The sequence below is a fragment of the Somniosus microcephalus genome, chromosome 7, assembly GCF_052327205.1.
Source record: "Somniosus microcephalus isolate GS21.2 chromosome 7, FLI_Smic_1.0, whole genome shotgun sequence".
Classification (NCBI taxonomy): domain Eukaryota; kingdom Metazoa; phylum Chordata; class Chondrichthyes; order Squaliformes; family Somniosidae; genus Somniosus; species Somniosus microcephalus.
Window position 1 is genome coordinate 111,222,798 of NC_140993.1, and position 23,243 is coordinate 111,246,040.

General features: G+C 43.0%; 1 protein-coding gene across 16 annotated transcripts in view; it reads left to right on the forward strand.

Moving 5' to 3' along the window:
- The window catches only part of efr3a (EFR3 homolog A (S. cerevisiae)), a 278,874-nt gene that overhangs the window by 179,519 nt on the left and 76,112 nt on the right, over positions 1–23,243 (forward strand). For all 16 annotated transcript variants that reach the window (XM_085992836.1, XM_085992828.1, XM_085992830.1 and 13 more), the window contains 2 exons: positions 8,346–8,460; positions 21,710–21,761. In XM_085992836.1, coding sequence (XP_085848962.1) covers positions 8,346–8,460; positions 21,710–21,761 — 167 coding nt within the window. The remainder of the gene's footprint in view (positions 1–8,345; positions 8,461–21,709; positions 21,762–23,243) is intronic.

A 23,243-nucleotide genomic window follows, 5' to 3' on the forward strand; every position in this document is an offset into this window, starting at 1 on the left:
ATGTTGGCCTTTATTGCAAGTAGGTTGGCGTACAAGAGTAAGGAAGTCTTACTACAATTGTACAGGGCTTTGGTGAGACCACACCTGGAGTACTGTGCACAATTTTGGTCTCCTTACCTGAGGAAGGATATACATGCCTTAGTAACGAAGGTTCACTAGATTGATCCCTGGGATGAGAGTGTTGCCCTATGCGGAGAGATTGAGTAGATTGGGTCTATACTCGAGTTTCGAAGAATGAAAGGTGATCTCATTGAAACATACAAGATTCTGAAGGAGATTGACAGGGTAGATTGCAGAGGTTGTTTTCCCTGGCTGGAGTGTCTAGAACTAGGAGACATAGTCTCAGGATAAGGGGTAGGCCATTTAAGACTGAGATGAGGAGGAAGTTCTTCACTCAGAGGGTTGTGAGTCTTTGGAATTCACTGCCCCAGAGGGCTGTGGATGCTCAATTGTTGAATATACTCGAGGCTGAGATCGATAGATTTTTGGAATCGAGGGATATGGGATCAGGTAGGAAAGTGGGGATGAGGTTGAAGATTAGCCATGATCTCATTGAATGGCAGAGCAAGCTCGAAGGGCCATGTGGCCTACTCCTGCTCCTAATTCTTCTGTTCTTCTAACTCCAGACTCTGATGGTGAAACCACAAACCGTTGCTGATGAGTTACTTCAAACTTGTGTAGCAATGATGTAAATTGGTTAAAAAGCAACTTTAAACATAAATTCCCAGATTTTTTTTTTCTGGTTGGCCACTTGTAAATATCAATCCTGTCCTGAAAACAAAACATGGGCCAGGAATGTTCTTGGGCTGCTTCTGCTCTGCTGATGGAACTTCACCGGAATGAGGCAAGAAACACATTTACACCAAACGTCCGGTGAAGTGATAGCAGCGGAGCGGGAGCAGCAACAGGGAAGTACCCAGCCTTGAATTCTGCCAGATTTTCTTGCTGGAAGTCTTGCCCTGAGATAGTGTGCAACTTAAGATTCAGTTTCCAGTCAAATTCTTTCAAAGCTTGAATCCTCTTAAAGATTTCATGCAAGTTCAAACTTGTGTAGCAGTGAGAGTTGGAAGTCATTTTACGGACTGGTTCCCGGTCAACAATGATATCAAGCGGAGCTAAATATTTTCTCTTCTGTTAACCTAATGTGCTCTATCTTGGGTTTGCCCTATATATGCTCTTCTCTTTCCCCACCCTGCCCTGCGCTATCCTATGCCTTGAACATGAGCAAAAATAAATATTGTCCAGTTTACATCTCATTTTAATTCCATTATTTTTTTACCACCACAGTTATTTCAAAATTCCTTAATTTATTATGGGTTATTTTGAGAATAAACTATTTAATAAAGCTGAAGTGTAAGGCAAGTTACATTGGCCCAAAAATTGCTGTGGCAAGCCAACGAATGCCGCCCGCTGTTAGTTCGACTTGCCTGTATAATGTTGATGATTTTTGCCCTGCCAGATGTTGGAACTGTGAGATGGAAATGGCGCAGCGAGGGGAAACAAGGCATCTGGGGTCTGAGTGAACAGGGCAAGCAACTCTCTTTTTAATCAATCGGATTGAAGCATTGTGAAATTAACAGCACAAATACTGAGAAGGAAGTATAATTTAGAATGTTGAATTCAGTGTCAAATCTGGTACAGAAAGAGAAGTAAAAGATTGGATTAAGGGAGGGAGGGTTTTTTTTAATTGCCAATAACAATTAAAACCTGAAGGAATGAGACTCCACACTTGTAATAGTTGATTTTCAGTGCCAAAGAGGTTGACTGACAGCAATTAACACTTATCACGTTGATAAAAGGGTACTTGGACTTGAAATGACTTAACTTTCTGTGGTGAGTTTACTTCGTGACTACTATGCAAGTTCAGGAACTACACCTCACTCAAAGCATTTGAATGGGGTGCCAGACAACGAGATGCCGCTTTCTGCAAAGCCCATCTCCAACAGCAACTTTTCAATTTCTACGTTTGATCACGCATCTGCCCTCCTGAAGTTGCTGTGGCATTTGTGCATAAATAATGGCGCACGCTATTTTGACAGCAAATTTTGGCCCATGGTACTTGACTTAATGCAGTAATAGATCAGTCGCTTCGTAAAGACCTTTTATTCTTGCCCCTGATGTTGTTCTGTTTCTGGGTTTTTAAATGAGCAATAAATACCAAATTATTGATCCTAACAGCATAATTTATCTTTCAATTAAGATTAAAAAAGACTGTCCCTTTAACCCCCTCCTTAAGTATATACATTTTTTTAAGTGATCCTGCTGATTTGGAAGTTCTGTGGATCATCTGTTCTGTTTCAATCTTTTGTTCTTGAAACTGTAGAATAAAAGATCTGTTGCTTAAAATGCTGACTGTGATGCTGTGAAAGTTTCAAAAGCAGAACAAAATGTATTAAGCTGGTTTTAGGGTAGACAACTACTGTGAAGGATATATGAAGTAGCAGTAACTTTCAGTCCTGCTGCGTGCCAGCGAATGGCGTTATAAAAATATTCTGTGATTCAGTTGTTGCCCTAGTGATGCTGCTTCTCCAGCTCTGGTTTCCCAGAAAGGCCCCCAGAAAGAAAACCGTGTAATGCCAGAAGCTCCTTAAGAATTCAGAATGTTCCACTGCAACTACAAGCACTTTGAAACCATCTTAACTAGCAAAAGAAAAACACCAATTGCCTGGATTTTGCGGCAAAAATAACGGTGAGGCTATCGTCGTTCACCGTTATTAAGGAGTAAATTGGACGACGACAACTTTTATTTATAAAGCGCCTTTAACGTAGTAAAACGTCCCAAGGCACTTCACAGGAGCATTATAAAGCAAAACTTGACACCAAGCCGCATAAGGAGAAATTAGGGCAGATGATCATAGATGTAGGTTTTAAGGAGCGTCTTGAAGGAGGAAAGCGAGGTACAGAGGCGGAGAGGTTTAGAGAGGGAATTCCAGAGCTTGGGGCAACCTCAGCTCCATCATTTTCCAATCCTCTCTGGCTACAGGTGTGGTGCCAGAGGGTTGGAGTGATATCGTTGTTTAAAAAGGGAGAAAGGGATAGACCGAGTAATTACACGCCAGTCAGCCTAACCTCGGTGGTGGGAAAATTGTCGGAAAAAATTCTGAGGGACAGGATAAATCTTCATTTAGAAAGACATGGATTAATCAGGAACAGTCAGCATGGATTTGTTAAGGGAAGGTTGTGTCTGACTAACTTGATTGAATTTTTTGAGCAGGTAACGAGGAGGGTTGATGAGGGTAGTGCGTTTGATGTAGTCTTATATGGATTTTAGCAAGGCTTTTGATAAGGTTCCACATGGCAGACTGGTCATGAAGTTCAAAGCCCATGGGACCTAGGGCAAAGTGTCAAGTTGGATTCAAAACTGGCTCGGAGGCAGGAAGCAGAGGGTAATGGTTGATGGGTGTTTTTGTGACTGGAAGGCTGTTTCTAGTGGCCTTCCACAGGGCTCAGTACTGGGTCCTTTGCTTTTTGTGGTATATAAAAATGATTTGGACTTGAATGTAGGAAGTATGATTTGAGAAGTTTGCAAATGATACAAAAATTATCTGTGGTTGATGATGAAGAAGAAAGCTACAGACTGCAGGAAGATATCAATGGACTGGTCAGGTGGGCAAAACCGTGGCAAATGGAATTCATCTGGAGAAGTGAGGTAATGCATTTGGGGAGGGCTAACAAGGCAAGGGGATACACTATGAATGGTAGGACACTGAAGTGCAGAGGATCTGAGGGACCTTGGAGTGCATGTCCACAGATCCCTGAAGGTAGCAGAACAGGTAGATAAGGTGGTTAAGAAGGCATATGGGATACTTGCCTTTATTAGCCGAGGCATAGAATATAAGAGCAGGGAGGTTATGCTTGAACTGTACAAAACACTAGTTAGGCTGCAGCTAGAATACTGCATGCAATTCTGGTCACCACATTACAGGAAGGATGTGATTGCTCCAGAGGGGGTGCAGAGGAGATTTGGCTGGGCTGGGGAATTTTAGCTATGAAGAAGATTGGATAGGCTGGGGTTGTTTTCTTTGGAACAGAGGAGGCTGAGCGGAGACCTAATTGAGGTGTATAAAATTGAGGGGCCTAGATAGTGGATAGGAAGGACCTATTTCCCTTAGCATAAGGGTCAATAACCAGGGGGCATAGATTTAAAGTAATTGGTAGGTGGTTTAGAGAGGAGTTGAGAAGAAATGTTTTCACCCAGAGGGTGGCGGGGGTCTGGAACTCACTGCCTGAAAGATTGGTAGAGGCAGAAACCCTTATTACATTTAAAAAGTACTTGGATATTCACTTGAAATGCTGTAACCTACAAGGCTACGGACCAAGTGCTGGAAAGTGGGATTAGGCTGGATAGCTCTGTCGGCTGGCGCGGACAAAATGGGCCGAATGGCCGCCTCCTGTGATCTTAATTTCTATGATTCTGTGAGTGAGTGAAAAACACAAGTAAATGTTCATGTATACTACCTTATGACTTTTGGCACAATTCAATAAAATGAATCCACTTTTAGCACTTAGATCATAAAACCACCAAACAACAAAACAAATAAAATAAGGTATAAACAAATGTTAATTGTATTATTGGAAAAAAATAGCTGTCGGCTGGCATGGACAAGATGGGCCAAATGGCGGCCTCCTGTGCTGTAAATTTCTGTGATACTATGACTCTTAACATGTCTGAACATGCACAGTTAAACAAAGAAATTGGGAAGTTGCTGTCCGAGTTGCCTTGCTCCTCCACAAGCATTGTTCTAACAGTATTTCACTGAGAGACTTAGGCCTAGAAATTGAGTGGGGTTAGCGCCCATTTTGAGGTGCTAGAGGGCCTAGCGCCGCAAGTACAGCCGATTGAGAAATTCACTTGGGCGCTGCCATCGGCGTTAGCCGGTTGCGCTGCGCCGGCACCGATGATGTCATCGGTGTGCGCAGCGTCCCGGTTGCCGTGGCAACGCGCCCGAACGCCGAAATTGAGTTGCGGCCGCCTCGCCCGTGGCAGCCGCAACCAACGATTTTTCAAAAGTTCGCTACGGGTCTTGGCGCCGGCGCATTAAGGTCGCGCGGCGGCCGGCCGCTTTCCCGGCGGCCGGCCGCTTTCCCGGCGGCCGCCTGCCCGCACCTCCCTCCCCGGACTCCTCCAACACCCCCCCCCCCCCCCCCCCCCGCGGCACAGATGCGTGTGGGCCGCGAGCCCGGCACTTCTCCGAGGTGCTGGGCTCATTTTTCTCCACAGATCAACGGCCAGCGGTCGGGTGCAGGCAGCTCCTCCTTAACGGAAGGAGGCGGCCTGCACTTCCCCAGCCTGCCGCACCGCATCGGGTGCCGCAGCGGCGGATTAGCGCCCATTGCGAGGCGCTGACACCCTCCAGTAGCGCCGGCAGCCGTCTGGGCCCGGCGCTACTGAATTTTTGGCGCGCGCAGGGGGACTTAGCGCCGGCGCTAAATTTCCGGCGCTAAAGCCCTGGCGCGGCGCCAACTCAATTTCTAGGCCTTAGTCACATACATGCAACCGTGTGAAGTTGGGACACACCCACTAAACACAGCAGAAAAAGTTAGGGCTGGTCCATTCAAGTGTAAGTGAATTTTTAATGGTGTGATAAATCTTAATTACTGTCAAACAACCTCCCTAGCACTGAACATTTACTTCTAAAAGTTTGGAGTTTCCTTCCTTTAGATTTTAATTATTGTGGGGGATTTTGGAAAATTGTAAATTTTTGTTTGTTTCTTTTATCTTTCTCTCTTAATCCCATGTTTCTTTCCCTCTCATTATTTTGCTTTCTGTAGATGATTTTACATTGAATTAAATATTCTAACTTACACTGGTTTAAACTCTGCGTGGCTCAGTAATTGTTCTTCAATCTGATTGGTTAAGGAGACAACATTGCTTGTCCTATTCACAAAGGTCCCAGATCTCCTGTAGAGGATGCTGTGCTGTTTTTGACTCTAATAAAGCAAGTCACAGTGCAGAAGTCCACAAAGTCTGTGGGTAAGTGTAGGGTAAGTGTAATGAACTGCAAGCAGTTGACCGCAAAATCTGGGCCAATGTAATCCAAGCAGTTTCCCCCAAACGTTCTACAACAACAACTTGCATTTATATAGCACCTTTAACGTAGTAAAATGTCCCAAGGCGCTTCACAGGAGTATTATCAAACAATATTTTACACCGAGCCACGAGATATTAGGACAGGTGACCAAAAGCTTGGTTAAAGAGGTAGGTTTAAGAAACATCTTAAAGGAGGAGAGGGAGAGGTTTAGGGAGGGAATCCCAGAGCTTCGGGCCTAGGCGGCTGAAGGCACAGCTGCCAATGGTGGATCAATTAAAATCGGGGGTGTGCAAGAAGGCAGAATTAGAGGAGTGCAGAGTTCTTGGAGGGTTTTAGGCAACATTCCTTTAAACTGCATGGCTGCAGGTCCCACGTGCCAAGTGAGCAGGCTTTTAAATAGAAAAACCGTGCACGCACAGAACTTTGAATGGCCCGTGTAGCTTGTTAAAGGGGCTGTGTGGGCCAGAAGAAAACTAGAGAACATTGGTTATGGGGCTGGAGGAGGCTACAGGGATGGGGAGGGCGAGGCCATGAAGGGAATTTAAAAACAAGTATGTGAATTTTAAAATCGAGGCATTTCCAGACTGGGAGCTAATGTAGGTCACTGAGCACAGGGGTGATGGGTGAACAGGACTTGGTGCGAGTTAGGACACGGGCAGCAGAGATTTGAATGACCTCAAGTTTACAGAGGGTAGAATGTGGGAGGCCAGCCAGGAGTGCGTTGGAATTGCCAAGTCTAGAGGTAACAAAGGCATAGATGAGGGGTTCAGTAGCGGACGAGCTGAGACGGGGGCGGTCAATGTTACGGAGGTGGAAATAGGCAGTCTTAGTAATGGCGTGGATATGTGGTCAGAAACTCTGCAAAGTCTCTCTGAAGCTGTTGCTAAGCGACAGACGCTTCCAAGGTACGGCTGACTGTTTAGAAGCTGTTGCTAAGCAACAGTTTGTTGCCAGATACAGAGCTTTTCAGCTCCGTATGCTTCAACATTAACGCTGGTTTGTCCGGCAGTTTTGAGGGAACGGCAACAGCTCGGTCCCGTCGGTGCCGGATAGCAAAGTTTCCTGTATAGTGCTTTACCTGAGAACTGCTGATATCACTGGAAATGGCTGCCCCTCAACTTGTATCCCCCATGTTCTGTGGGCAAGAGAAGGCACTGGCAGTAGCAATGCGGACAGAAATTAATGTGCTGTCCGGGTTTGTAACTACGTCGTCTGACTCCATATTGCATTTATTAATGAAACTCCTCCTACTTCCAGTTGGCGCTCTGGCTGCCTAGATTAAGGTCCGGCTGAAAATTGGAATAGGCAGGAATTCAGCAGTAAGTTAGCGCTTCTGTTCCACGCATTATTTTGGTCTAGCTACAGCCCTATTTTGAAGAGCAAACAGGGCGGTAGGGACACGAAAATCTCCAGCACCCCTTAGTAATATTTTTTTTGTTGTTCTTTGAATGTGGGTGATTCTTGCAAGGCCAGATACTGATAGTGCTCCAACAATGGTATTGGGTAGGATATTCCAGAATGTTGACCCAGCAATGGTGAAGGAATAGTGATATATGTGCAAGTCAGGATGATGTGATTTGGAGGTGATGGTGTTCCCACGACATTGCTGCTCTTCTTGGCAGTAAAGGTTGCAGAGGAGGAAGGTGCTTGGTAAACTTCATCAGGCAGCTATCTATTAACCTATCTGGCCTCCTGAAGTTGCTTGCAGTCCTTTTCACAGTTAACCACATCCTCAATTTTGTGCCAACTGTAAATTAGATATTGTACCCCCCACACCCAAGTCCAGATCATTTATGTATATTTATATTAAGAGCAATCCAGTCCCAAACCTAAAGCATTTAATGTTGATGCACTATCAATTGCTACAAAAGACTGGAGATTGAGAAAGTAATAAACAGGCTTTTATTACCAAAGAACAGAGCATGCCTCTTGTGGTTGCCTGGTATCCAAAAGGGCTGGAGGCTTCTGAGCAGCGACCTTTATACCCAGCCATGAGGGTGGAGCCAGGGGCGGAGTCAGCTGAGGCATGCACAGACAAGTACAACAATATGCAAGAGTGAACAACAGTACTAACAGTGAACAACAATACTAACAACAGTGGTTTACCACAAATGTTATTTGAATTAAAGGTGTGTTTGACACCTAAAAAGTTAAACTAAAATAGTCTTTTCTGTCTTATCTTGTCTAAACTTCCACTTGTGTTACTGTTGTGGTGGTGCGTTTTTTTTTATTGTATAGCCTGGTAACTGATTTAGTCTTTGTGCATTATTGAATGTGAAAACAGCTGAACTTGTGTACTTTGATTTATTTTAGGCTTTTTTGGGAGCAACCTTCCAGATTATCAAAGATCTGAAATCATTATGTTTATTATGGGGAAGGTGCCCACTTTTGATGCTGGGTCACATTCACTGGACTCTAGCCACTCTGGGTAAGTATTGATTGCTATGATAGCAGAACAAACTAATATGAAATTCAAAATTATACTTTTCATTAATGCATAGGAAAAGATTTGCTTTAAATGTACTGCTATATATCCCTGGTGTTGCTTTGTGTTTTAGACCAATGCCAACTGCTACTAAAATGCCCATAATTAAGCATAATTTGTCAATCTTGCTTGGAGAAGCCATAAATTTGGCTGATTTGGGAAATAGGAAAATTCATCGGGTGGGGGGTGGGGGCTCTTCTGAGGTTGGAATTGAGGAAAATTGGAGCAGAGTAGGGGGAGCTTCACTCTTCTATCTGGGGTCTGAAATACATGACCTAGCAGCGCTTGGTGCTGATGCTGGATGCCCCAAAATAGAAAAGTGATCCAATTCCCAGCACTGACATCCTCGCCTTGAGTGGAAAAAAAAATTACTTAAATGCAAGGCTGAGCATGCTTCCATGAGTCACCTTTTTCCCCAAATATTTTAGAACAATAGTTATCTTAAATCGTGCAATCTAGCCTAGAACTTCTAGCCCAGAACATCAGAAGCAATATGGTTCCAGGACACTGGTCGGAGGCATTGTTTCCAGATTCTTAATCTGAAACTTTATCTTTTAAAACATATGTCCCAATATTATGCCAAGTATGTTATCTGCATTATGTTTGTATGTACGAAGTAAGTATTGGATCAAATACCGAACATTGTAAAAAGAAATATGCTGAAATTTATGCAGCATGAGTTGTTACTGTACAAGTAAGATGGTTTTTGGGCTGTACATGTAGTACGTACTAGGGTATGGTAGTGTAGTGGTTAGATTACTGGACTAGTAATCCAGAGGTTTGAAATCCAGAGAATGGGAGTTCAGATCCCACTTGTGCATTCTTTCTTTGTACAGAATTGGGCTTTGCATAGTATTGCACTTGAACAATTTGAATCAGAACTGTATTTTTTGTTAGTCCCTCAAAGCTATGCAGTTTGTGTAAGTTTAGCTTTATTAGATTTTTGGGCTGGTTTCACTTTCATTATTGATACTTAAAGTGTAATCAAGATTTGCGCACATACATATATTTATATATTTATTTATTCATTATTTTGCTTCACTATTTAACATTGGAAGATGAGATTTGAAATGATATAACTACATTTAAAATAAAGAGGAGAAATATGAAATAAACTGATCAAACTCAGAGGATAAAACTCCTGGTCTGGATGGATTGTATCTGTGCATTTTTAAAATAATCTAGGAAAAAGATAGCAGATGCACTATTACACATTTAATAATTCATCAGAAAAAGTGCCAGAGGACTGGCGGATAGCTAACGTAATACCTATATTTATGAAGGGAGATAGAACATGTCCAGGGAACTATAGACCAGTCAGTTTAGCATCGGTAGTAACAAAAATAATGGAATCCCTACTAAAGGAGATAATAGAAAAACATCTAGAAACCAAAAATATAATAACGAATAGTCAACATGGATTTCAAAAGGGAAAGCCTTGATTAACCAACCTCATTGAAGAGGTAACTGAGAGTGTAGACAAGGGTAATGCAGTAGATGTAATATATCTAGATTTCCAAAAGGCCTTTGATAAGGTAACACAATAGTCTGATGAATAAGGTCAGAGCATGCGGAATCGGGACAAGTAGCAGAATGGATAGATAGCTGGCTGCAAGAAAAAGCAAAGAGTAGGGGTAAAGGTTAGCTATTCAGAGTGACAGAAGATGGGAAGTAGGGTCCCACAAGGATCAGTGCTGGGACCACTGCTCACAATTTATATTAATTATTTAGACTTTGGAATCAAAAACGCAATTTCTAAATTTGCAGATGACACCAAATTTAGTAGGGTGGGTAAGGGAGGAGATTGTCAATACTGTGGAGGACTGCAACAGATTACAAGAAGACATTAATAAACTTGCAGAATGGGCATATACTTGGCAAATGAATTTCAACATAGATAAATGTGATGTATTATATTTTGGTAAGAAAAGTAAGGTCACATATTACTTGGAAAATAAGAATCTAAATGGAGTAGAGGAACAAAGGGATCTGGGAGTACGAATACACAAATCACAAAGTTGCAACACAGGTCAATAAGTCCATAACAAAAGCAAACCAAAGCAGTAGGGTTTATTTCTAGAAGGATTAAATTGAAAAGTAGAGAAGTTATACTAAACTTGTATCGAACCTTGGTTAGACCACACTTGAAGTACTGTGTATAGTTCTGGTTGCCATGTTCTAGAAAGGATATATAGGCACTGGAGAGGTTGCAACAAAGATTTACATGGCTGATACCAGAACTGTGAGGTTATACCTATTAGAAAAGGATGAACAGGCTGGTTCTCTTTTCTCTTGAAAAGAGAAGGCTGGGGGGTGGCCTAATAGAGGTCTTCAAAATTATGAAGGGTTTTGATAAAGCAGACACGGAGAGTATTTCCACTTGTGCGGAAGAGTAAAATTAGAGGCCATCCATACAAGATTGTCACCAAGAAATCAAATAGAGAATTCAGAAGAAACTTCTTTACTCTGAGTAGTGAGAATGTGGAATTTGCTATCACAGGAAGTAGTTGAGGTGAATAGTATAGATGCATTTACGGGGAAGATAGAGAAGCATATGAGAGAGAAGGGAATGGAGGGATATGCTGATAGTTAGATGAGGAAGGATGGGAGGAGGCTTGAGTGGAGCATAAACACTGGCATGGACTGGTTGGGCTGAATGACCTGTTTCTGTGCTGTATATTCTATGTAAGTTGATGCAATGAAAAAGGCCCCATTTTCAAAGGATGGAACATCATTTTGTATAGCAACATGTTGCTGTTAGAAATTCTATTCCTTCCAGGATTTCTGTGTTTTCATCCTCCAATTAAATGGCTTGCTAACAACCATTTGAAAAAAATCAGTGACTCTTGCAACAATTTCATTGGTTGGGGTTGGGAACCTGTGCAGGGAGACAGAGGAAAGGGAAGCAAGGATAGAAGCAAAAGACAGGAAGGAGAAAAGCAAAAGTGGAAGGCAGAGAAATCAAGGGTGTAAATCAAACAGGGCCACAGTAAATAATTCTAAAAGGACGAAGAGTGTTTTTAAAAAAAAAAAAAAAAAACAAGCCTCAAGGCTTTGGCCTAGAAATTCGGTTGGTAGCGCCAGCGATTAGCGCCTAAAGAGCCCGAGAATTGGGGCGTTACCCAATTTTGGGGCGGGCGCAGTGAATATAGCGCCACCTCCCATATTGAGTATCCTTTTAGCGCCGGCGCTAACTCTCTGCGCGCACCCGCGCTAACTCTTTGCGCGCAGGCAGATCATGACGTCATTTCAGTGTGCAACGCCTTTTTGGCGCCCTGGACCGGATATTCGGTGGCGCCCGCAACCTTTCCGCCTGGCGCTATTAGTGACAGTTGGATGGAGCATTCCCAGGTCCTTCTCAGACGCGGGGGGGGAGGCGCAATTTAAAGGGGACGGCACTAGTATAAAAGCTGCAGCCATTTGGGCTGGCCATTCTGATCGTTGCTGGAGAGAGTTGCTGACCTTCTGTTGGACAGTAATTTTCTCATTGAGCCTTCGGTGGCACTGGCACTGGCAGCTTGAGGGCCCGGCTCCCGAGCTGGTGATGCAGCATCTGAAAGCAGGGAGGTGGAAGAGTGGCTTTAGCAAAAGGACAGCTTGGCAGCAAGGGATGCCAGATTGCGGCAAGGCTATGACATGGGTCCACAGTGAGAGAGCATGCTGGCGGGGGGAACAAGTGGAAGGAGACAGTTGTAAAAGGTGAGAACCTTACCATCGCTGCCGACAATGGGGTCGGCAGCTGCAGTGCTTACAGGACCACTCGGACGTCCTCCAAGAATCTGGTGGACTCTCTCCTCGAGCTCCGTGAGAGTGACCACTTGTGGAGGTCCTCCACCAGTGCGAAGCTGGTCTTTGCCCTGAGTGATCATCTCATGCCCCCATGGTGCAAGAGCCCTTACATGACGCCTTGAGTCAAATGTGCATGTGTGTGCCCAGAAAGGGCCATGGGTGCTTGCTGGCAGATGGCCAATGGGGCACAGCACACCCTGTAGCCATGAAGTCAGGTGCAAATGAAGGGATGCAGAAGTTTGCAGAAACAACACTCACCCTCACGACCCGAGTGAGGTCGTTGAATTTCTTTCTGCATTGGACAGGGCCCCTGGTCACCATGCTGCTGGAGTTGACCCTCTGGCATACATCCCTCCAAGCTCGTCGGTAGTCCTTATGATTCGGCCTCCTGCCATTGGGTAGAGAACATCTCGCCGGCGCTCCACTGCGGCCACCAATTGGTCCAGAGCCTCATTGGTGAAGCTCTCTGTCTCACCTTTTCCACCTGGTCCAAGTTTTTAGCGCCAGAGAAGGGCCTGCGCCGATTCTGAGGCCTGCAAGGCGCAGAGTGTGGATGCTGAAGCTGACTGACCCACCCCTTTAAGAGCTGGCCGGCGACTGGAAGTCTCATGGTCATCGGTAATTGAGAGCACCTGCGCTGCGCCCGTCTGCTCCGACATTGGGTTGCGCCGGAAGTTTAGCGCCTTAGGAGTCCCGTGTAACGCCTGAATTCGCGCCTCAATCACCTTTAGGGGCGATGCAACCCAATATCGCGTCAGGTGGCGATAAGTTGCGTCTGGCTATAAACTTTGCGCTGCGCCAATTCTAACGCCCCAAGCGGGGCTATACCCAATTTCTAGGCCTTTGTGTCTTAATGCGAGGAGCATTCGTAATAAGGTGGATGAATTAGCTGCGCAAATAGATGTAAACGGATATGATGTAATTGGGGTTACAGAGACATGGCTCCAGGGTGACCAAGGCTGGGAATTCAATATTCAGGAAGGACAGGCAAAAAGGAAAAGGAGGTGGGGTAGCATTGCTGGTTAAAGAGGAGATTAACAAATAGTGAGGAAGGATATTAGCTCTGACCATGTGGAATCTGTATGGGTAGAGCTGAGAAATACCAAGGGGCAGAAAACGCTAGAGGGAGTTGCATACAGACCCCCAAACAGTAATGCTGAGATTGGGGATGGCATTAAACAGAAATTAGACGCATGCAATAAGGGCACAGCAGTTATCATGGGTGACTTTAATCTACATATAGATTGGGCTAACCAAATTAGTAACAATACTGTGGAGGAGGAATTCCTAAAGTGCATAGAGGGTGGTTTCCTGGACCAATATGTCGAGGAACCAACTAGAGATCAGGCCATCTTAGACTGGGTATTATGTAATGAGAGAGGATTGATTAGCAATCTTGTTATGCGAGGCCCCTTGGGTCGGAGCGATCATAATATGATAGAGTTCTCCATTAAGATGGAGAGTGAAGTAATTGACTCCGATTAGTGTCCTGAATTTAAATAAAGGAAACTATGATGGTATGAGGCGCGAGTTGGATAGGATGGATTAGGGAACGTTACTTAAAGGGTTGACTGTGGATAGGCAATGGCAAACATTTAAAGGTCGCATGGATGAACTACAGAATTTGTTCATCCCTGTTTGGCATAAAAATAAAACAAAAAAGGTGGCGCAACTGTGGCTAACAAGGGTAATTAGGGATTGCATAAGATCCAAGGAGAGGACATATAAATTGGCCAGAAAAAGCAGCAAACCTGAGGATTGGGAGCAGTTTAGGATTCAGCAAAAGAGGACAAAGGGATTAATTAAGAGGGGGGAAATAGAGTACGAGAGTAAGCTTGCAGGGAACATAAAAACTGACAAAGCTTCTATAGATATGTGAAGAGAAAAAGATTGGTGAAGTCGAGCGTAGGTCCCTTGCAGTCAGAATCAGGGGAATTTATAATGGGGAACAAAGAAATGGCAGACCAATTAAATACATACTTTGGTTCTGTCTTCACAAAGGAGGACACAAATAACCTCCCAGAGATGTCGGGGAACATAGGATCTAATGAGAGGGAGGAACTGAATGAAATCAGTAGTTGTAGGGAAATGGTGTTGGGGAAATTGATGGCATTGAAGGCTGATAAATCCCCAGGGCCTGATGATCTACATCCTAGGGTACTTAAGGAAGTGGCCCTAGAAATAGTAGATGCATTGCTGGTCATCTTCCAAAATTCTATATAGACTCTGGAACAGTTCCCATGGATTGGAGGGTAGCTAATGTAACCCCACTATTTAAAAAAGGTGGTAGAGAAAACAGGGAATTATAGACCAGTAAGCGTGACATCGGTAGTGGGGAAAATGCTAGAGCCCATTATAAAAGATGTAATAGCAGAGCACTTGGAAAACAGTGACGGGATCGGACAAAGTCAACTTGGATTTACAAAAGGTAAATCATGCTTGACTAATTTACTGGAATTTTTTGAGGGTGTAACTGGTAGGATAGATAAGGGAGAACCAGTGGATGTGGTGTATTTGGACTTTCAGAAGGCTTTCGATAAGGTCCCGCCTAAGAGATTAGCGTGTAAAGTTAAAGCACATGGGATTGGGGGTAAGGTACTGACTTGGATTGAGAACTGGTTGGCAGACAGGAAGCAGAGTTGGAATAAACTGGTCTTTTTCCCGAGTGGCAGGCAGTGACTAGTGGGATACCGCAGGGATCGGCGCTAGGACCCCAGCTATTCACAAAATATATATTAATGATCTAGACGAGGGAACTAGATGTAATATCTCCAAGTTTGCAGGCGACACAAAGCTGGGTGGGCGTGTGTGCTGTGAGGAGGATGCAGAGAAACTCCAGTATGATTTGGACAGGTTGGGTGATTGGGCAGATGCAGTATAATGTGGATAAATGCGAGGTTATCCACTTTGGTAGCAAAAACAGGAAGGCAGATTATTATCTGAACAGCAATAGATTGGGAAAAGGAGAAGTGCAACGAGACCTGGGTGTCCTTGTGCACCAGTCGCTGAAGGTAAGCATGCAGGTGCAGCAGGCGGTTAAGAAGGCAAATGGTATGTTGGCCTTCATAGCGAGAGGATTCGAGTACAGGAGCAAGGATGGCTTGCTGCAGTTGTACAGGGCCTTGGTGAGACCACACCTTGAGTATCGTGTGCAGTTTTGGTCGCCTTATCTGAGGAAGGATGTTCTTGACCTGGAGGGAGTGCAGCGAAGATTCACCAGATTAATACCTGGGATGACAGGAATGACGTATGAGGAGAGATTGGGTCGATTAGGCTTATATTTGCTAGAGTTCAGAAGAATGAGAGGGGATCTCATTGAAACTTATAAAATTCTAACAGGACTAGACAGACTAGATGCAAGAAGAATGTTCCCAATGGTGGGGAATCCAGAACCAGGGGTCACAGTCTAAGGATAAGAGGTAAGCCATTTAGGACAATGATGAGGAGGAATTTCTTCACCGAGAGTGGTGAACCTGTGGAATTCTCTACCACAGAAGGCAGTTGAGGCCAATTCATTAAATATATTCAAGGAGTTAGATATATTTCTTAAGGCTAAAGGGATCAAGGGATATGGAGAGAAAGCAGGGACAGGGTACTGAATTTGGATGATCAGCCATGATCTCATTAAATGGCGGAGCAGGCTCGAGGGGCCGAATGGCCTACTCCTGCTCCTATCTTCTATGGTTCATAGCAAATTTTACGTTGCGCGATATGCAAATGAACTTGAGCAGCAACTCGAGGGGAAAAAGCACAACTTCAGGTGCAATTTGCGCCCAGGTCGCCGATTACATCCAAAGTGGAAACTCTACCCCATAATCTATTGAATTTAAACTTCGATGCAATCTGACATACTTGGACCACTTTCCAGCTGCAATAAAACCTTTGCAATGCTTTTTAAATGTACAATTCTTGTGTAGTGTTGGGCATTTTTCTTTAGAATCCTCAAAAGTATCTTAAAATTCAGTCTCTGAAGACTGTTTTGAATTGTACTTTCAGTTTTAATTTACATATTCTAATATTTATGCTCCGACAACAGCTGATTCCAGTCACTATCTTTGCAATCATGGTGTGGAGATAGTCATAGCTCCTTTTAAGTTGGCAATTACCAATTTGAACACTTAATTGGAAATTTTGGCTGGCTTGGCTGAGACTAAGTTCAATTTACTTGCTATCTTACTGGGATGACTGTTGCCTATGTGTTTTTCTAGGCTTAGTTTAAATTCCAACTCCTCCAAGGTGTGCAGTATTGGCTCAGTCTTTTATGTTGATTTTTCGATCTATTTTAGGTAATTGTAATGTCTGCTGGATAAAGCTACTGTATTTACCTGCATCATTACTGAGGGTTATGGTCTGTTATCCTTTTATCACAGAGATAACTACTCGAGAGTTATTAATCTGATTGTGTAGTCCAATCCATGAAGTACACTATTTCTACAGTGAGTGCATAAGAACTTGTCGCTTTGTTACAGTACATGCTGTTGGCGCTACCAGCAATGGATTTTCTTGCTGCTGTTGACAGCATTTCAAAGTTGGTCAATGTAGAGAGTCGAGTGCTATCTTGGTCAGTCTGCTGCCAGCATCTCCCCAATGTTTCGCAATGCCATACAGTTTTGGGTTGTGCTTCAGTACATCCATGAAATAGTTGTTCTGCCCATTTCATTTACTTTTTGCTGTTCATGAGTTCGCTGTTCAGTTAATGCTTGGGAAGTTTGTCATCCATTCAAACAATGTTCTGCTTAGCATAGCTAAGCTTCTTATAGCATTATCTAAGAAATATTTGATTTCCACATTTCAGAACATCACAATTGGTGATATGGTCCTACTGCTTGATATGCATGTTTGATCCAAAGTGGTGCAAGTGAAACTTGTCAAGGGCTTTGACATGGCTTCCAAAGTATGACCAAGTTTCATACTTTCACATCACAACGGTGTAATAGGATTCCCAAACCCGTGACCTCTACCACCTAGAAGGACGACGGCAACAGGCGCATTGCAATACCACCACCTCCAAGTTGCCTGCCAAGTCTCACACCGTTCTGACTTGGAAATATATCACTGTAGCTGGGTCAAGATCCTGGAGCTTCCTACCTAACAGCACTGTGGGAGTACCTTCACCACACAGACTGCAGCGGTTCAAGAAGACAGCTCGCCACCACCTTCTCTAGGGCAATTATGGATGGGCAATAAATGCTGGCCTTGCCAGCGACACCCACATCCCATGAACTAAAAAAAAGTCCTGATCCCAAACCCATTCTGTGACATCAATCACTGCTGCAAATAGAAGAAAATTACTTGTTTCTGCTTGACTTCACTGGAGATTTTACAGTCTGGAGATGGTACCGTCCAGACATGCTTTGCGCAGTATATTGTCATGTTGTGATTTGAATTTGGGCAGCAATTTCCACTGTACAAGTCTGCTGTCTGCATCAAATGCTTTTGTCATGGCATGAGGTGTTGAATTAATGCTAGAAAATAACGATTTTCATCTTTTATCATGACAGGCATAGTATCTTGAGAGCAAGAAATTGTGCCTTGAGCATTAGTGACGTGAGTGGTTTGTTTTCTATATTTATGATAAATTAATTATTTTATTTGGATGGTTAAAGGTACTTAATTTTACATATACAGTATGATTTTTGACCACCTTTCATGCTCTGTAGAACTACTCCGCTAATGATTCAGTTCTCAAGGAGAGACTATAGCCCTACTTTTCTATATTCAGCGAAATGGGGGTTGTATTTGCCTGTGGTAGAACGGGAACAGGATGGCCTCACTGAAATTTTGCAAGGCATGCCCTTCTTTATTTGAATATACTTCCTGAGCATGGAAAATGTACACAAGATGGGTGGTTGAAACTCCTAAAATGGGCCAGCAGCTCTTTTAAAGGCTGCTGCTTCCCCTTAAAAGGGAGTTGCCAGCAATTGCACTTCTAAAGGGAACAACAGATTTGTGATCAGCATGTGTGCGATGAGTTGTCTGCCTTTGGAGATGCTGCAGCAGGATGCAGTGAAGGAGGGTGGCCCTGTTTACTGCCATCTATAAAAGCCCAGGTGCAAGCTGCATGGATGGAGGTTGCTCAGTGAGTGAATTCAGTCTGTCCGGTCTGCAATACTTTAACTACTGCCATAGCGGGGGAAAACTTGAGCGGAATCCGGAAAAATATCGCGGTAAATGTAGGTGCCTTTGTATACATACATGCATACTCTTCCTTCGGACAAGGCCTGGACCTAGTTTAAATGTTTTATTTACTGCACTTTTTGAGATGACCTGCAAAGCATTCACACAACTTTAATCACTTTTTGCAATGCACCTTGTTTCCACAGTAACTTCTTTGAACATTTTCAATGTGTAACAATAGTGCCATGCACATAGCTCTTCATAAGTCATCAACAGAACAGCAAAATCATTATGCAAGCTAATGTGGGAACACCTGGTATAGGAGCTGGGAGAGGGTGGTGGCCAGGACACATGGTTGGTATTTTGGGTATGCTTACTAATCTCTGCATAATTGTGTTGTGCTTCCAGTCCATGGCTGCTCACAACCATCTGGAGAGATGGTGGGCCAGCAGTGTTGAGAGCTGTCTGACTTTGAGGAGATGGCTATTTCTCTTTTTGGTCAGTCTGTAGAGGGAATTTGCGAGGATAAGTTTGTGTGGGGTGTCACCACACACCAAATATCCTACGTTTTATGGTACTAGATGAATATTTTTATTCTTTTTGTATGAGCAATATTGGGTAGAGCTGTTGAAAGGGAGTACAGGTCGTTGCTTAGAGTGGCCTGAAATATGGACAACCAACTTGAATGGAGGGATGTGAGATGTTCTTGGAGCTACAATAATTCAGGCATTCATATTGAAAGCCAAAGTTAGTCAATGGCAGGAGCTGTCCATTACTAGTAGTAGTTGTCTATAGTAGAGGATGCTCCAATCTCCCTACTAGTGCATCAGCTCCATTAATTATGTCCTGTTCCTCTCCATCATCTTCTTCCTTTGGGTGTGTTCCCAAACCTGCATGTTCACTCTTCTTTTGATGGCAATCTTTTGCAGAATACAGCAGACCATGATGGTCTTGGAGATTTTGGATGGACTGGACCACCTGCGCATTCTGTGATCTGCTCCACAATAACTTGGGTGGTGGCGCAGGCTTTGTTGTGTTTTCACTTTGGTACTGTGGGGGAGTTTCTACTTGGGTCATGCCATGGCTACGTAGGGTAGCCCCGGTCTCCCACCGGACATCTGTTATGTCAGAACTGTTAAATAATGCAGTCACTGTGCATTGTTGCATATTTGCTGCTCCCTGTATTAGACATTAATGTGCAGGATCATACTTTTGTGGCCTGTATATTTATGATGAAATGGCATCCCTTCCTGTCGACTAATGTATTGAGGTTGAAATGTGGAACCCTGATGGCCAGTCAGCGTGGATTTGTTAAGGGAAGGTCGTGTCTGAATAACTTGATTGAATTTTTTGAGGAGGGTCGATGAGGGTAGTGCATTTGATGTAGTCTATATGGATTTTAGAAATGCTTTTGATAAGGTCCTGCATGGCAAACTGCTCACAAAAGTAAAAGCCCATGGGATCCAAGGCAAAGTGGCAAGTTGGATCCAAAATTGGCTGAGGCAGGAAGCAAAGGGTAATGGTTGAGTGTTTTTGTGACTGGAAGGCTGTTTCCAGTGGGGTTCGGCAGGGCTCGGTATTGGGTCCTTTGCTTTTTGTGGTATATATCAATGATTTGGACTTGAATATAGGAAGTATGATTAAGTAGTTTGCAGATGATACAAAAATTGGCCGTGTGATTGATAATGAAGAAGAAAGCTGCAGACTGCAGGAAGATATCAATGGACTGGTCAGGTGGGCAGAACAGTGGCAAATGGAATTCAATCTGGAGAAGTGTGAGATAATGCACTTGGGGAGGGCTAACAAGGCAAGGGAATACACAATAAATGGCAGGACACTGAAGTGCAGAAGATCAGAGGGACCTTGGAGTGCAGGACCACAGATCCCTGAAGGTAGCGGGACAGGTAGATAAGGTGGTTAGAAGGCATACGGGATACTTGCCTTTATTAGCTGAGGCATAGAATATAAGAGCAGGGAGGTTATGCTTGAACTGTATAAAACACTAGATAGGCCACAGCTATAATAGTGTTGGATAATGATAACATCCATAAACATGTCATCCTTGTCTCTTTGATTCCACCACTCAGCGAAAAAGACAAGAGTTTGACTAAATGTACTTTGTTACACAATATCAGCAATTATTATTGAATTTTAATGTAGCAGTCAGTGCTTGTTGGTGTCTGCCATGAAATCCTGCAGGTTTAAAAGGAAGAATTCTGCACGGATATCAAGGTCGATTTGTGCATTAGTCTAATTCAAACAGATGCTGATCATCAGAGCCCACAAAAGTCCCCTGAGAAGATTTGAAGCCCATTGTTTTAATGCACACACTACTATTGTCCTGCAAAAGTTTGTGTATATTGCCCGCCAAGAATTTAATTTTTACTTTTTCTAATGAAAATTCGATCCACAGTCAAAGTCATGCACTTAATGGTCTTCCCAGTAGTACTCACTGTGTTGTGCTGCTGGTCAAGGCATTGGCTTTATTTTAAATGTACCGAGTCCCTGACTGTACACGCAGGGGAAGATGTGGAAAAATGCTCTCGAGCATCAACACGGCATCATTTCTAAACAAAAATAACATTAACCATTTTTGTTCACTGAGCTATGATAAAGGTTCTCTGGTTACCAGATATTTTAAAAAAGTTGTTAAAAGTGAGGATTGTTGAATGCAACATGGAATTTGTAATTGAAAATTAATTAGCTAACTACTTAGCTACTACCCCTTTTGAATGAATTTCAATATATTGAATGGATTGCTGCTGCTATCGAAACAGGCTGTAAGGAAGCATCAAAATACTTTGCTTTTCAGGGCGAGTATAATTGCTAAGGGGATGAGAGAGGTAGCTCTGAAATGGTACATAAGACTATAAGATTAGACACACCTGAGAACTCGCATAAATTGTGGAACAAATGGCTTAAATGCAATAAAATTAAAGGTTCATTGTTGACTGACATGCTATGGCGACATACTGGACTGCAGTAGTGCTCAGCCTAATGTCACATTTGCTTTTGATAGTTGAGCTTTTTTTGAAACAAAATAAATCAATTTTTTTTAAATTGTGATTTAAAGGTTACTCTATTCTAGAAGAGCAAATCTTGTCATTTAATTTGCTCTTTAAAATTCAATTTGAGCCATGATTAGCTCTAGCTGCGTACATTAGATACGTACAGTACTGTGTTTGGACACTTTAAAGTGACCTTTTCTGGTCTCTTGATACTCAGTCATATTTTAACTTGTAAAACAAATTGCTGTACACAAGTTAAACCCTTGATTTCTTTACAGGGAGCGGGGAACAAGAACCATCCAGGTCATGCTTCTGCGATCGCTACTTATGGTAAGAATTAAATCTGAAACTCTAACCAAAAGTTGAGAAATTACTTTCGTGGTGATTGTTTAATTAACTTGAACTTTAATTGTTGGTGAAATATTTTTGGCTCTGTGCTTAATGCCATTTCAACTCCTAATCATAGAACAAATTAACCCAGATGCTAATCATATATATAATTTTAACTCTTCAAGGCGTAATCATAACATCTTGAAGTTTTTATTTACATTTTGGAGAATGACAAATTTTGGTGTGCTTCCTCAATTCTGCTTCAAATGTAGAAATTTACAGGAATTCTGTATTTATGCCTATTTTGTAAGGCTGGAACTAGATCAATCAATTTCTAAAAGACAGTTATCTTTAAAGTTCATATCTTAGCAAAAATATTAGTCATACAAAAAGTATTTCAGAATACAGTTGTACATTTTTCCGCATATATCTAAAAACATAATCTTGAAGTGCTTTGTCATGGAAAGATTTCAAAATGTTAGTGGGCACAAGAAGTAATCCCAGGTGATGTATGTTTAAGTGTATATGTATTTGTTATTGATGTATAAATCTATATATTTTCTTAAAACTCTTGCATACAGAATACACCTTTTGTCCACAAATCTTTCCTGTTGTGATTTTCGGTTGCTCTTTTGTGTAGACTTTTCCCGTTGTAAATTTTTATGTACTGTCATGAGTAATTGCATTCTCTAGCCATTAGATGGCCTGTGGACCAAAATTCTGAACTGTTTGTCAGCTCAGTCACCATTTTGTTTTTCCTTTATACATGAGGGGAGCTTGAAGGTAATTATATCTCCCTTGTCCTGGCTGCTGAAAGCAGCAAATTTAAGTTAAAATCTTCTATTTTGAAGCTTCTGGCTACTCCCCCCCCCCCCCCCCCCCCCCCCCCCCCCAGGCTGCCTTCAACCTTTCCCTGCCAGTGCTTGGTCAGCTTCAGCCTCTCACTGACTGTTCTTGTCATTGTGTACTTCTCTTGGCCCAATTTGCAGCCTTCTTTCTGCAGCTTTGCAGTCTTTGGTACCTTTCCCAGTCTTGACCGGTATCTCCACTGCCTGCCCCCACTGGTCGGCATCTCCCTAGCTTGTTCTCAGCCTGCAGCTTGCTCCATGCCAACCCAGCAGCATTTTGGACCTAGGCCTGAGCAGTGTGATTTCCAATATCTTTGTTCTTCCACTTTTATTTGTGTATCTAAACCCGCTAAGTCTTTCTGCTCCTCTATCCCTTGTAAAGTGTCACTATTCAGTACACACATCCTTCTCTTATCCTTCCTGCCAAAAGATATCCCCTTACATTTTTCCCACAAAATCTCATTTGACATTTATTTATCCAATCTACTAATGCGACTCTGTCCTCCTGAAGTGGCTTACAGGTGTTCTTCACATATGCTGGGGGGACACCAAAGTTTATATCCCTGCAGTGCAAGAAAAAATCCATTATTCACTACTTTTTGTTTTCTGTCCTTTAGTTTCCTATCCATGCTGC